The 15,881-nt window shown below is 40.0% G+C and overlaps 1 protein-coding gene across 2 annotated transcripts in view; it reads left to right on the plus strand.

Annotated features, from left to right (window-relative positions):
- Positions 1-15,216, plus strand: part of PDE6B (phosphodiesterase 6B) — a 73,249-nt gene extending 58,033 nt beyond the window's left edge. The window contains exons 18-22 of one of the 2 annotated variants that reach the window (XM_072619727.1): positions 3,617-3,680; positions 4,200-4,274; positions 11,088-11,171; positions 12,183-12,339; positions 15,013-15,216. In XM_072619727.1, coding sequence (XP_072475828.1) covers positions 3,617-3,680; positions 4,200-4,274; positions 11,088-11,171; positions 12,183-12,339; positions 15,013-15,074 — 442 coding nt within the window. In that variant the 3' untranslated portion in view covers positions 15,075-15,216. The remainder of the gene's footprint in view (positions 1-3,616; positions 3,681-4,199; positions 4,275-11,087; positions 11,172-12,182; positions 12,340-15,012) is intronic. The other variant, XM_072619728.1, reaches the window with a different exon arrangement.
- Positions 15,217-15,881: the final 665 nt, after the last annotated feature.

Here is a 15,881-nt window from a genome sequence, read left to right on the forward strand (position 1 = left end):
AGAAGTAGGAGAAGAGTGAGACTCCTTATGGACAAATTTATTCATTTAATGATTAACAGACTCGGTCTCTGTAGGGATACTTCTGAGAAAATATCTTCCCAGCTTCTAGCAGAGGCATCTCTTTTTCTTCTATTTGTTCCCCTGAAGGGAAATAAGCTAGATCCTTTAATTCAGCAACAAGGTCTGGATGAAATTATCAACCATAAAGGCTGCTCCCTTCCACTGATTTCAGTTACCTTGACTAAGGCCTAAGGGGTCTGGATCTGTACTAATGGAGACCTGAGAGGGCCTCTAACCTACTTAGAACTTGGGCAAGGAATGAGCAGAAAGCAACCTTTTGGTCACAGCTCATGCACTATGAATGCATAGTTATGCCCTTTGAATTGGCCAATATACCTGTAGTCTTCCAATGTCTGATTAATGAATTAATTGGTGGATCTTCTAAATATTATGGCCCTTGGACCAAATTCTAATTTTCTTCCAGTGAAAGAAAGATCATGACACAGGTTTGCACAGTACAAACCTTATTGCTCCACCATGGTTTATATTGTAAGCCCAAGAGATGCAGCATCCATTAGAGGCGAGTAATCTTACCTAGAACTTGTGTTTGGTCCAGAAGGGCTAAGAATAAACCCATGAAATGTAGAAGCCAAACAGGACCTAGGTTCTGACAAAGGGTTTAAGGTTCAACAATATTTCTTAGAGACCATGAACTTTTACTGCTAACTCCTCCCTGAGTATTCAGGACCATTGAACCCTGACATACTTCTTGAGAAAAAAGTATGTCATGAATAAGGTCCAATGAGGAAGGTACCCCAGTATTGTATTCAGCCTAATGCTCTAGCCTATCAAGACCCTTTTGGAACCTGAGTCTGCCATTCCATGTGTTGGCTATCTGTCGACAACAGCTTTGTGCCATCTGAAACTTTGAGACTGTGGTTATTCTTACTACCCCTTTTTGGAGTGTCTCAATTCAAATTCTTTCTATATCACATCTGCTACTGTTCTGTGATCTGTAGCTTGATGGAAAAAAATATGAGCCAATTTTCCCTTCTCCTTTCATTTTCATTTCAAGCCCTTTTGATCAGAAACATTCTGGTCAGGATCTTCCCTTCTTCTCAGCCCCCATTTCATACCTGATCTATATCTCTGGTCAGTTGGTCTTATTAACTAATTGATGTCTCCTCTGATGGTGTCTTCCTTAGGTAATGTCTCTTTGTCAGGATTTCATTGGTCTATTTCTTGATATATGTTCCTTTCACAGGAGTTTCTCAATTTTTAGGGTCTCTGTGTGTCTCTCAAACATGCACACGCACACACACACACACACACACACACACACACACACACACACATCCAGAGGCTTTATGTGGCTCTGCTCAAGGAAGACAGACAGATTCACCTGTGACACTCTCTTATAATAAAGGGCAGACACAGATAATATGTCTTCATCAATATCATTTCCAAGATCACATGAATTAAAGGGATAGTAAGTGAACACCTAGTAAAGCAATGGTGATCACAAAGACTCAATATGGTTTAATCATGCCAGTGAATGTGGTCATGCCATACTAAATATATTTCCTTTTGGGGGTAGAGTTATTAGACTAGTAGATCAGGGGGATGTTATAGAGTTACCCTAGATATTAGCAAAGCATTTTTTTCTTTTTTTTAAAAGTTAATTAATTTAACTTTTAACATTCATTTTCACAAAATTTTTGGTTCCAAATTTTCTCCCCATTTGTCCCCTCCCCCCACCCCAAAACACCGAGCATTCTAATTGCCCCTATCACCAATCTGCCCTCTCTTCTATCACCCCTCCCTTCCCTTGTCCCCATCCTCTCTTTTGTCCTGTAGGGCCAGATAACTTTCTATACTCCATTACCTGTATTTCTTATTTCCTAGTTGTATGCAAGAACAATACTCAACAGTTGTTCCTAAAATTTTGAGTTCCAACTTCTCTTCATCCCTCCCTCCCCATCCATTCCCTTTGGAAGGCAGGCAATTCAATATAGGCCATATCTGTGTAGTTTTGCAAATGACTTCCATAATTGTCGTGTTGTGTAAGACTAACTATATTTCCCTCCATCCTATCCTGCCCCCCATTGCTTCTGTTCTCTCTTTTGATCCTGTCCCACCCCAAGAGTGTTGGCTTCAAATTAGCAAAGCATTTTGACATAGTTAATCATGTTTTTGTTGTGGTAAAGACTGAATGACCAGATCCAATCATTAGCCATCAACTTGGAAGGAAGCCTCCACTGGAGTGTTCTGGGAAGCTGTGCCTGATGTTGTTCTGTTAAATATTTTTTCACTGATTTGGATTATGGCAAAGACAGTATGCTGATCAGATTCACAGATGACACAGAGCTAGGAGCAATAGATAACATACTGGATTTCAGCATTAAGATCTCCCCCTACTTTCCACACCCCCAAATCTCAACACAATCTAACTCTGGATCTGATAAGATGAAATATAGTATTTATTCCTCCTAGGGACTCTCCCAGGACTTCTTCTCCTTCCTTTCCATATCTCTTCTTCCCTCTAGAAGAAATAGAAAATGTCTCTGGTATTCTTTGCTCTCCTCAGTTCTTTCTGCTACATGGGACAGGCACATAGTAGGTGCATCTCTTTCTTCATACTCCCTTCCTGGGACATATGTGTGTAGAATAAGTAGGTGGCACAATGGGCAACAAGACAGAAAACAAAGAAACAAATCTTTGTGAAACACCTATTGTGTGCCAGGTACTGTGCTGAGTGCTTTATAAATATTACTTGATCTGATCATCTTCACAACCACCCTGGGACGTAGGTGCTATTATGATCCGTATTTAATAGTTGAAGAAATTGAAGTAGACAAAAGCAACTTGCCCAGCTAGTAAATGTCTGAGGCTGGATTTGAACTCAGGTCTTCTGGAACTCCAGGCCCAGGCTCTATCCACCTAGCTGCCTCTAGTGCCTCATAGTACAATAGAAAGGGAAGCCAAGAGATCTGGATTCTACCTCAAACTAAATAGGTTACATTGGAGAAGTCCCTTCACCTCAGTTTTCTTATCTATAAATTGAGGGGATAGGACTAGATTAGGGGTGGATAACCTGCAGTCTGGAGGCTACATGTGACCCTTCACAGAATGAACTGGATTCAGTCAAAGGGCCACACTTGAGAACTTAGAGGGCCTCATGTGGCCTCAAGGCTGCAGATTCCCTATCCCTGGACTAGGCCTCCACATTCTGATATTTCGTGACTATAATCCTCTGTTAGAAGTGAGAAGCCACAAGAACTGGGAGTAGAGGGGCTAAGTAATAGGTTAAAGAGAGAGTTTGAACATAGAATGCAAAAAGACCCTTCCTAAAGGCTGAATTGAATTGAAATGGGAATATGAGTGATAGTTGAAACAATGGGTTAAGGGGATGAGTGATGGATGTAGCTGAGTACTAGATGAACAGTGGGTACAGGAATGATTGGTACCTTCTCTGAGGGACATTGGGAATTTGCCTTCAAATTGTTCTTGTTCCTTGTTGGGCCCATGTTTTCTTATGGGTGGGACATGGATAAAGTGTGAGGGGATCTAGGCATTGCTGGGGGTGGATTCTGATACTGCCCTTGCTGTCTTACAGGGCAATGATGATGACCGCATGTGACTTGTCTGCCATCACCAAGCCTTGGGAAGTCCAGAGTAAGGTAAGAACCTGATGTCTTATTTTTTGTAGAGTTTTAAGCATTACATAAAAATGTTTAAAGTAACAGTATCCTGAACACCTTCCCCCCACCAAATATGTAGACTGTCTCCTAAGTGGGTGGGAAGCTACAGTAGGGGATATGAGATTCCCTTAAAAGAGGAAATTTGAGTAGATATGGTGTTGAAATAAACTTATAGCAGTGTCTCTACCTTCTGAATTGACCATATATGTGTATTTGTGTGTGCATATGTGTGTATGTGTGTGTGTACATGTACATACCAGTGCAGCAACGGGTGCTACCATAGAGGACTGCCTATGGTGAATCCCATGGTTGTTGGGCTCTGTGCCCAACATTAGCTGAGGCCTAACTCCATTCTGTAGGTCAGGGGAAAGAGTTATCAGGACAGAAGAGACAAGTGGCCAAGAGCAGAGAAAGCTGCCTGGTGGGGAAAGCTTACAATGATTCTAGGTGAATACGTCAAATCTATCAGGATTAAACTCTCTTCCCTATGGTGCACAGGTAGCACTATTGGTGGCTGCTGAGTTCTGGGAACAGGGTGACTTGGAGAGAACAGTACTTGACCAGCAGCCAATTGTAAGTATTGTATTTTCATTCCATACACCTAGAGTAAAGAAACACATCTAAATTTGAAAAAAAACTCAACCAGGCTTCTGACGTATCCCCTGAGGTCCATTCAGCATAATTTTTACTGCTAGCATCCAAATCCCACTTATTCATCCTTGCTTGATAGGACCAATGTGTAAAACTATTCTGTTCTACTTTATTTCATTCTTATGTGTTGAGTACCTACTGTGTACAAGAGCCTTCCTCCGTGCAGTCTCCTGACTAGGAGATATTGGTGAGATAGATAAGGACAAAATTTGTGCCCTTTTCTAAGGAGCTCATAATATGCGAGGAAAGAGAACAGCCAACTTGGGTCAAGTCCTGAAGGAGGTCACAATCTGAAAAAAACAGGAGAGCAGACCAAAGAAATTAAGTGTCTTGCCAAGACTCTCAGCATTAAAGCTGGAATCTGCACTGAGGTCTCTCTTGATGCCAAGTTCAGCACTCCTTTCATTACACTAGGGTGTCTTTCTAAATATATATAATACTGCACAGGACTTCAGTGAAGTAACAATTGAACAAATGGGGAGATCAGCACTGATCACATCACAGCAAATCTAAGGCCATAGTAACACTCACAGCAGGAACAACAGGTTCAGCTGGCAAGAAGCAGTACTACAATAGGGATCAAGGTTCAGAGAAGGCATAGCCAGCAAGAAATCTAAAACCACAAGCCAAGAACTGATCAGAGGAAAAGGACTGTCTAGGTCAGAACCACGGACAGCTCATTGGGACCTAGAATCACCATTTTTGGTTCTCAACTGCCATCTAGAGCAACCTGTATGTCACACACACACACACACACACACACACACACACACACACACACATATGCCCCATTATAACATACCCCAAAAGTTGTCATCCCAGACTCTACCTAAAGACCTCCAAGGAGGGCGAAACACCACCTTTCTCAATGACACAATTCTACTTTTGAGATCCTCAGAGTAGTCCTTGAAGCACAGATCATAGGCTTTCTTTCCGAGGTAGCAGGGACCTTTGAGATCATCTAGTACAACCTCCCACTTTCCAGAGGAGCACACTGCTATCCAGAGAAGTTAAATAACCTGGAGGTGTTTACACAGGTAAGAAGTAGCAGAGCTAGGGCTCAAACCTAGATTGTATAACTGCAAATCCAGGGCTCATTTCACTATAGCAGTGCTCTAGAGTCTGAGGTTAGTACAAAATTTTGATGATAATTTTGTCATTGCTGTTGTTTTGGATTTGTGAGTTCACTGCTATGAACGCCTGGTGTGGAAATTCCCTCCACCGATACAGATCATAAAGTCCTCAGTAACTCACAGTCTAAGTAAGCTGCCAAGGACATTGAGAGATTAAATGATTTACTTGTGGTTACAGAGGTAGTTTATGTCAGAGGCACAATTTAATCCCCTTTTTCCCAACTCTAAAGTCAGTCCTTTAACCAGTAACCAGCATGCCACATTTGGGGTAGGGGAAGGTGGTTAACATTTAAATAGTGCTTCAAGGTTTACAAAGTGTTTGTACATATATTATCTAATTAGGCAGATTACACCTGCTTCCTACCTTCAAAGTGCTTGTAGTCTAGCTGAGGAATAAAACACAAATTCTAACAATCATAACATATAACATTAGATGAATGTATTAGGGAGGTGCAAAACAAGGCACTACGTGACTTCTAATGAAGATAGTTACCACCAAGTGAGGGTTGGGAGGGGGAATAGTGAGATAAGATTAATATAAGATAAATGAAATAGAACAGAACAGAATGACCTACAAACTAGTCCTGTCATCTAATACCCTTGAAACAAGGCTGAATAATTGGGACTTGAATATTGTCAGTAAAATTATGCCCTCTAAGACAATGCCAAAAAAGAAAATTGCAGACCAGTTTCTCTGGCAAACACAGATGAAAAAAACATTTAGGTAGACTTTTAGCAGACAGAACACAATTGCACATTCTAATAATTTCCCCCTAGGGCCAAGTAGAGTTCCTCCCTGAAAACTATTATCACATTAACAGGAAAAGTAATGAAAATCTTATAATTGTCTCCATGGAGGCTAAGAGAGCATTAGACAAAATCCAATGTCTGCTCTTGATTAAAAGTCTAAAAATAAATTGAAAATGGAGGACTTTTCTCTTGACATGACAAAGAATATAGGATATTAAGACCAAGAGTCAATATTACAAAGAATGGAGAAGCACCGGAGTAGTTCTCTTTCAAAACTGTAACAAGACTGGGATGTCCCAGGTCACCCTTCCAGTTTAATATAGCCGTAGATACATTGGTGCTGATGCTAATGATAAAGGAGGAATACATTAAAAATGATAATAAGAATAATCCTTACAGCAGGACAGTTTTTATCTGATCATCAAAAGTAGGAGAGAGTAAGTGATAACATATGTATATATTGTGATTTAAAGTTTATAAGGCACCATAACATACATCCAAAAACAACCTTATAAAGTAGGCACTAAAGGTATTATTATCTCCATTTTACAGATGAGGAAATTGAGGCTCAGAGAGGTCAAGTGATGTCACAGAGAAGTGGCATTTGAACTTAAGTCTTCCTGACTCTTAAATCCAGTACTATTTCCACTATCCTAAAGGAAAATAGAAAGAATAGCTAGGAAAAGGAGAAGCCAAACTATCATGTGTTACAGTTGATCTGATTGTACAGCAAGAATATCCCAGGGAATCAGCCTCCAAATGATGAAAGAAAATAATTGAGTTCAGCAAAGTTGGCGAGATGAGAAAATCCACAAAAATCAATTGCACTCCTACACATTCATGACACAAGGCTTGAAAATACAATGAAGGAAGATTTCTGTTCACATTGGTGACAAAAAGCATTATATCCTCAAGTATTGATTTAATTCAGCATATTCAAAGAAAACTATAAAATCCCAATGGAAGGAATTCAGTGTAGAGATGCTTCTATTTGCTGGAATGATTAAATACAGTAGAAGTAACAACGTTTTCCAAGTTAATACACAGGTTTAATACGATACCACTAAAGTCTGAGCCACATTTTGTAGAACTTTTTAGGGAAAATTTGCCTTCCTAAAGTCAAAAATGTATTAATGGATATACTTACACACATATATTTATATCTGTACATATGATGATGGGGCAGCTAGGTGACACAGTGGTAGAGTGCCAGGCATGAATCAGGAGGATTCATCTTCCTGAGTTCAAATCCAGCTTCATATACTTACCAGTTGTGTGACCCTGGGCAAGGCACTTAACCCTGTTTGCCTCAGTTTCCTCATCTGTAAAATGAACTGGAGAAGGAAATGGCAAACCACTTCAGAATCTTTGCCAAGAAAACCTCAAATGGGGTCATGAAGAATCAGACACAAAGGAGACAACTAAATAATATCAACATATGATGATGATGGCAGATTTGCCCAACAAAAATATAAAAACATATATAGATTCTTCTTCAGGCTCTCATCCCTCCAAAATATCTTTGTCCTTCATTGCTTAGTCACTGTCCCTTTATCAGGATAGTATGTCAAAATCTCAAATAATTAGTAATCTCTGGAATATTGAGACCAGGACTAAGCTGCAGGACGAGTAGAAGAGTACATTTCCTTTAAACTACTGGGTATATCATTAGACTTTAAATTCTTAGGCCCAAGTTTAGGCATTCCTATCCAGTTAACTCTTCTGCTACTACAAAGAAGGAAAATTTCCCAAAAGGAAGGAAATGAATTAACAAAAGGCATAGAAATCATGGCATGCAAATCTATTACCTTGATGGCCTCCACAATGGAGAACATTTGGGTGAGGATAAAAGGAGAGAAACAGAAGTTACAGTATGGTATATTGTAGATTTCCTTACCACATGGAGAAAATAGATGCTGCTTTCCCTATACAGATCAAAATTTGCTCATATGTAAGCTGTGGTAGTGATGGGGGACTTCCGACTTTTCCGACATCTGCATAGCAGCAAATAAATTCTTAATTTACTCTCATCTTTCAGAAGGCAGGTAACAATGAGAGGAACTATTCCCACAAGAAATTAATTTAAATTAATTCATTGAAAGAAATTAATCATGATATTTTAGACTTGGAGATGGTTCATATGTGCAGTAGCCTATAAATAGGACAACTTATGAATGCTGATTACAACACTGTAAACAAATCCATATTAAATGGCCAGAGCTCAATAGGGAAGTCCAAAAATATGAATAATTTAGAGCAGTAATCTTCAAGCTTTTTTGATTCCATGCCTCCATCAGAAAAAAAAGTTGATAATGTACCCAAATACATATATTTGTTATTTACAAATTATACAAATACTCCTATACTAATTATGTGTATTATAAAACTTACACAAAATAAAATTTTTAAAGGATGATATATAGATGAATAAAATGTTTTATTAATGGTACATCTTTTTGTTTTCATTAAAAATATCAATAATATTTTTAGGGAGAGCAATGTGATTGAATATGCTTCATTACTTTTGAAAATCTTGATTTAATAATTGTGATATAGACATTTGAGGGTCTGGTTTTAAGTGCAGTTTATTTTAATTTTAATGGCTGTCATAGCTGAAAAGAGCTCCTCACAAAGATACCTGTCTCTAAATGGAAGAAGTACATTGTTGGCTGCACTTAGTAAATTATCATGATCATTTTTCAGTCCCATCCACCAATTTTGCAAAGTTTTTGTTGAAATTTGGAGAGTAAATTTCCATGTTCCCTGAAGTCACTTGATTTTCTTGCAAACTAATTGGAATGTATTGCATTTTTTATTTTTAACAAATGGGTTCAGAGTTCAATGAAACTCTTTATTTGGAAGATTTTTAAACAGGTTTGAACAATTCTAAGTTTTAAAAATGTTCCAGTATGAGATTTCTTATCATACTTAGAGAGAAGAGAGTTAAGTTTCCAGAGGGATCTGCAGTGCCAAATGCTGCAGAGGAGCCAAGAAGAATGAGATTTGAGAAAAGGCTGTCAGATTTGGCAATTAAGAGGTTGTCGATAACTCTGAAGAGAGTGGTTTCAGTTAGTAAAAAATCAAGGATAACAAAGATGTTGAGGACCTGGGACAGAGAGATAAGAAGGACGGAAGGAGGGAGGGAGGGAGAGAGGGAGGGAAGGAAGGAAGGAAGGAAGGAAGGAAGGAAGGAAGGAAGGAAGGAAGGAAGGAAGGAAGGAAGGATAATGGTGACCTGGAAATAAATAGGGGCATTCAGAAGGGTAGGTTAAGGGGAAGGAAAATATAATGAGTTCTTCAATACAGAACACAATCTGTCCATGTCTGCTCATTGTTTGTCTCACTCTGTCCACTGAAAATGAGAAGAAGGCTCTCCCTCCTCAGACGCTGGCCCACAGCCAAGCCCACCATAGGTGTCTACAACAGGCAGATTTTGCCTATGCATATGCTAGTTCAAGAGCCTGGTTGAGCTTACAAACCATGCCAAAGTCTAATACTCGTTGCAGATGGGGAAAGGTTGGGAACTTGTCCCTGGAGGCCAGCTATGGGAGTAGGTGGAATAGGGGAATATTGCTTGTTATTGGATGAAAAAGGTAAAGTAATTGGGTTGGAGAAAAGTCTGAATAACTATTGGAGAGAGGCTGGGATGAGACTTGTCTTGCAACATTCTGTTTGGTTGCCTCATCAAGTCATTCCACAACCCCTACTTTGGAGACCATGGGTTTTGAGTTTAATGCTCAACCAGTCCTTTTTTTTGGCATAGGTACATTTGTAGCACAGGTGCTGGAGCTACTCTCTCAACAACCCTCTCCCCCACCCCCACACACACTCAAACTAGCAATTTGGGTTCCCAGAAAGTAGCTGCTACTTCTCTCAGGACTCTAGAGGTAACTCTGAAGGGTAAGGGGAGGGGATGTTTCCTAATTCTATATCATGAACCTCCCCTCCTCCCAACATGATATGCTTCCCCCGATGATTATTAGGCAATATTAATTACTCAGACTTAATTAGCTTTTAGAAAGGAGTATTTACTAAAGTGATATATTAAATTGGCATAAAACTGTATGACTCATTTTCCCACAAGTACATCTGGAATCCAGAGAAAAGTGGGTCCAGGTTCAGAAAGCACATATGGCAAATGAATAACTCACCCCCCCTGGAAGCACCTTTGGGGGAGTATTTGAGATGTTCCCCTTAGGGATGGTGTAGCTTCTGTTTGGCTCTATCCTTGGCTCATGGTACAGACTCTAGGCCACTGTTGAGAAGTTTCAAATCCACTGACCATCCTTACCTAGCCCTCCCAGAAGTTCACACATCCTCTGATCAAAGGGACAGGCAAGCAGACAGAAGTGCACTCCTTTCCACCAAGGGATTCCTTCCCAGGGACTCTGCTGTCAGACGCTTGAATGCCCAATTCCAACTGGTTTGCTATTTTATGCAAAACCTCACAGGGGTCACTGAGTTTTTTCATCTACTCTCAACATACCTCCACTCCATTTTATCCAATGACTTTCAAGGACTTTTCACACCTAGGATAATACCCTTGATGGACTGATTGATCCAGAAGAGATGTCTAGGCCTTATTCACACCTAGTTTATGCCTCTGATTGATCGGACTGCCACTCTTACACATTTGAAAACAATAGACATTTCTATTTTATCGAATACTAAAAGCCATAAATGTAGAAAGTGGCATTGATTTTAGCCCAGACAGGCTCCAGGGAAGCAGGAATGTGTGTCTTCAGTAAGCTTAGTGTCAGGGCTCTTGACACTTGCCTTCAAGGCCTGTGCTACTGTGGGAATAATGAAGACTGTGTCCTCGCTTGAACTTCTGTTTTCTCTCCTCTCCAAGCCCATGATGGACAGAAATAAAGCTGCTGAGCTGCCTAAACTGCAAGTGGGGTTCATCGACTTCGTGTGCACATTTGTATACAAGGTAAGCACACGATCAGTTCTCTCTAGAGGGAAGGCTGCTCTCCATATTGTAAACAGTCTGGAATTGTTTTTCTGTAGAACATTGCTTCTACTTCCCAATAATTGGTCTCCTCAACCCATAGACTCCTTCCTTGAAACAAAAACGTTTTTAAGCAAAACAAACCAAAACGTCGCCCGCGTCTGACAATATACACGGCCTTCTGCCACAATGACAGCTCAACGCCTCCGCTGAGAGAAGGCGACCGCTATTTCATAATCAACCTACTTTGTTCAACTTTTGTCACCATATTCAATTGAATCTGTGTTTCTGCTGTCCTTCAGTGAGAGGACGATGACGTAAGGGGGAATGGGATAGCCAAGGGGGACTGTAGAGGGATGTGACTTTGAAGAGGATGGGTCAATGAACAGGAAAAGTGAAGAGGAACAGGTCAGTGTGAGGGGGAAAAGAGCAGCGATGGGAATGAGACAATGTGTGATGGAGTTGAACAGGATTGATGAGGATGAGATGGAGGAAAGGGATGGTGATAGGGATGGGATCACAAGAGGGGGTGCAAAGAATTACTGAAGTCCTGTGCCCTTTCTAACGGGGTGGTCATTGTTACCATCTGTGCCAATAAAATCCAATTAATTCCAAAGAACCAAATGAACTTTCAAGCCTTGAGAGAGCCTCTCCTCCTCCCCTTTAGCCTACACTATAGGGAGACAAGGAGAAAATGTGGTCCCTGCCTTTGGAGAAGATATAGTTTCACATGTACTGCCGGAGATATTTGCTGCCTATAACTGATTCTCTGGTGCTGGGGGCTTCAGATCCACAGTAAGAAGGCACAAGAATTTTCCCTTCATGGGTTGTCAAATCTGAATTATGGTTTTTTACTTCCTGAGGAGCTATATTTTAAAACAAAACAAGACAAAAACTCTCGCTAGAATGCAGATTTAAAAGATAACTAACTTTCAGTTCCCAGATAAAATTCACAAAGGTTGACCTCTCTTTCTTCTTCTCTCTTCCATTCAGGAGTTTTCACGTTTCCATGAGGAAATCCAACCCATGTTTGACAGGCTGCAGAATAACAGGAAGGAGTGGAAGGCCCTGGCTGATGAGTATGAGGCCAAAGTGAAGGTTTTGGAGGAAGAAAAGAAAAAAGAAGACGGGAAAATTGTAGCAAAGAAAGGTACTGCATTGTCGCCAACATGGACCAGTAAACACGATTACGCCCTGAAGACAAAGATTACAGAGGACCCCAGCACTCTTAAATCAGAAACTCAGGATTAGAAAGGCCAGATTAGAATACTTAGAGTAATAGAATATTTATTAGAATAGTTAGAAATTAACTTACCCAGGCCATCCTCCCTTCCTGTGCAGGAATCTCTCCTACAACATTCCTGACAGCTCTCCGGCTTCTTCTTGGACACTACCAGTGATGGGAAGCTCACTATCTAACATGGCAGCTCACATCTTAATCTTTAGGAGGAAAGAGGCAAAACCGACCTCTCTATAACTTCTACTCATTGGTCTTAAGTCTTGTCTTCCAAAGGCACAGGATAAACCCCAATAAGTCTAATCTGTCTTCCATATGACAGTCCTTTAGAGGTTGAAAACAGTAATGTCATTCAAATTTTCATTGGCTAAATACTAAGGGATCTGGGAACCAAGCTTTATATAAATGGGATAGTCCTTCCACTGTCCTAGCATATCTTCTGGACATGTTCCTACTTAGCAAAGTCCTTCCACCATGACTCAGTGATCTCTCCGACATCATATTTACCTTTTTACATTAAGGTCACAAGCCTACTTTATCTCCCAAACTTTGTAAGTGGACATCTGGACCACAAAAATGGTTTCAAACTTTCTTCCTAGTTCACTTTTGACTTTGAATGACCTTGCAGTCCCCCACACTGGTTTCTCTTTCTCTATCATGCTTGTCCTCCATAGTATCATTTTAACAATGTTATATGAGTTCTCCTCTTTCCTTTTCTGTATTTGATTGAAAGCCCTCTCCATGAAATTGGGAAACTTCTTTCTGGCCCTCATTAGAGATTCTCCATCTCTGGCCCAAAGTCCAGCATTCCAATATATGGAACTGTAGTCTAGACTCTAGAAAGACACTGAATTTGTAACTGAGGGGATACCTAGGTTCAAATCCCAGCTAAACCATTTAATTCTAAGCTGTGAGATCTTGGTAAATTACTTAATCTGTCAGGGCCTGTTTTCTCTTCAGAAAAATGGAGATAATAAATGCACTCCTACTTTACAGGTTTTATCAAGAAATATATTTTGTAAACTTTAAAGTGCTATTGAAATGTGACTTATAAATATACCTCTTTCTCTTCCATATATATGTGGCCAGATGCTTAGCTCCTCCTTTATCTTCCAAAGAGAAGAGAATAAGCATTTATTAAGCTCCTACTGTGTGCCAGGCACTGTTAAACAGTTAATAGACACAGTCTACAAATACCCATGATCAATGTCAAAAAAAAAAAATCCCTCATTCATCATTCCCCACCTCTGTTTACTGGAATTATTTACCCACCAGTAGGTTCCTGGCGGTCAAAAAAATTAAACATCATTTCAAGTTAAATTACCCCAAGTTAAAATATATTAACTGTTAATAGAACAGTCACAGTTGAATGCAGACAAGTATGTGATCAGTACAGTATGGGTAACAACCTTCTTCCCAATAGCAACCATTACTGATAAACATTTCATGTAAAGAGAAAAAAAAATGCTTGTGTTCTGGCAGAAGGCTCAAAAATCCAGAGCTCTGCTGATTGATTTAATAACTACCAAGCTATTACAGCCCTATCCTGGGCTCTGCAGAGGTAGCAGAGACTCTCCATAAGGAAAGTGATGGGATTGCAGGCTGTTTACGATCCAGGAGGTGGAGGACAAACCAAGCTGATTTGTCACTGAATTCTCGACAATTCATTTATCTTGTTATCAATTAGAGGTTCCTGCTCAGCTGCCCTTAGCAATCACTAATGGCAGACAAAAAGGACTCTTTTAAACATCCAAACCAGTCCCAAAACAAAACCACCAGTCTCAGTGATACAAAGCTAGGAATGCGAAAGAAATGGGAGTGATGTGTGCAGACATTCTTCTTTCCTTGGCTGGTTTCAAATCACTTTAAAGTGGTTTCATCCTGCACAATCAGAACGGGATTTTGCTATAACAACGTAATCTAGCATCTATATAATCATCATAACAGAGGCAGCTAGGTGGCAAAGATAAAGTGCTGTGTCTAGGGTCAGGAAGACCCAAGTTCAAATCCAGTCTCAAACGTCTAGTAGCTGTGTGACCCCTGGGCTTAACTTGTCTTCACCCTGTCTACCTCAGTTTCCTTAAGTGCAAAATGGGCCTAATAAAAGCTACCATTTTCCAGAGTTGTTGTGAGGAAAAAATGAGATATTTGTAAAGGACTTTGCCAATCTTCAAGTGCTATCTAAATGCCAATTATTATTATCTAGAGTTCTTTATAATAGAATTTATTTGTATTAGTTTATTGGGGTTTTTTTTAAGAGGCAATTGGGGGCAGTGATTGCTAAGTAAAGAGAGTCCTGAAACTTCTCATACTTGTAAGAGATCCTTGGAAGCACAGCTACAACATGAAGTAAACATACATAAGGTGGCACCTATATTTAGAAGGGCTAATTTCTTAAATATAACTCAAAAGGAGCTAATCAGCTTTGAGCTCACCTATCATCCTGCACTTGATCCTTTACTGACTGTGGCAAAGTGACCTCTATTCTGAGGTGCCAGTAAGAGCCCTGATCAATCCAGTTCTGACCCCAGAGACAAAAACAAAACAACAAATCTCTAACCTTTTTTTCTTTCTCTTTTATTGCAGCTGGTACCGAGATTTGCAATGGAGGCCCGGCTCCAAAGTCTTCCACCTGCTGCATTCTCTAAATGCCCTTCAGTGCTGATGCCCCAAGCTGGGCATCTGAGTCTTCCTATCTCCCAGGCACCTTGTGGAAACTCTTGCAGAACTGATGTTTCTTATTGCAGTCTGCAAAGATAAGCAGGTTTCTGGAAATCCAAAGGAAAAATTCCCCCAAAGTATTTTTTTTTACCTTTAAAAAATTGTACTGGTTTTACAGTTATTTTTGTAAACTACAGTCAAGCCAAGAACTAAAAGTTCAATTTGGCACATTTTTAAAAGGTTTTAGATTTTTAGTAGGTACTACCTCCCCTAAGAACACTAGGTACTGTGTATATGTGCATAGATTGGCTACACACACACACACACACACACACACACACACACACACAGAGATGTATTCTAATTTATCTTCTGATCTACATAAAATTTACATTCAAACCCCTCCAAGTGAAACCAAAACACTGAAATCTAACGTGTGGCTGAAGTTATGGGTCCATTGGAAAACATACTTGTCCCATCTGGTCCATCAGGAAGGACCAAAGCAGAAATGGAGCTGAGTGCTGCTTTCTCCATGAAAATCCTACAATCCATAGCTTATAGATTCTAAAACCTATCATCACCAATTGAGAGCTGCCTTAATTCTTTTTCAATGGATTCATGAGCTCAACTCCTCTGACAATGATTTGCAATTCATCCATGCTTTCTCATTCTATAGGATTCCCATCCATATGCTCCCATCAATCCCCTAGAAAGCCTTCCTCTAGACAGGCCTTTAACATTCCAGACACAAGCTCAACCCATCTCATATTCTGATTATACATCTTGATGCTGAC

Source organism: Notamacropus eugenii, chromosome 6 (genome assembly GCF_028372415.1).
Source record: "Notamacropus eugenii isolate mMacEug1 chromosome 6, mMacEug1.pri_v2, whole genome shotgun sequence".
NCBI classification, from domain to species: domain Eukaryota; kingdom Metazoa; phylum Chordata; class Mammalia; order Diprotodontia; family Macropodidae; genus Notamacropus; species Notamacropus eugenii.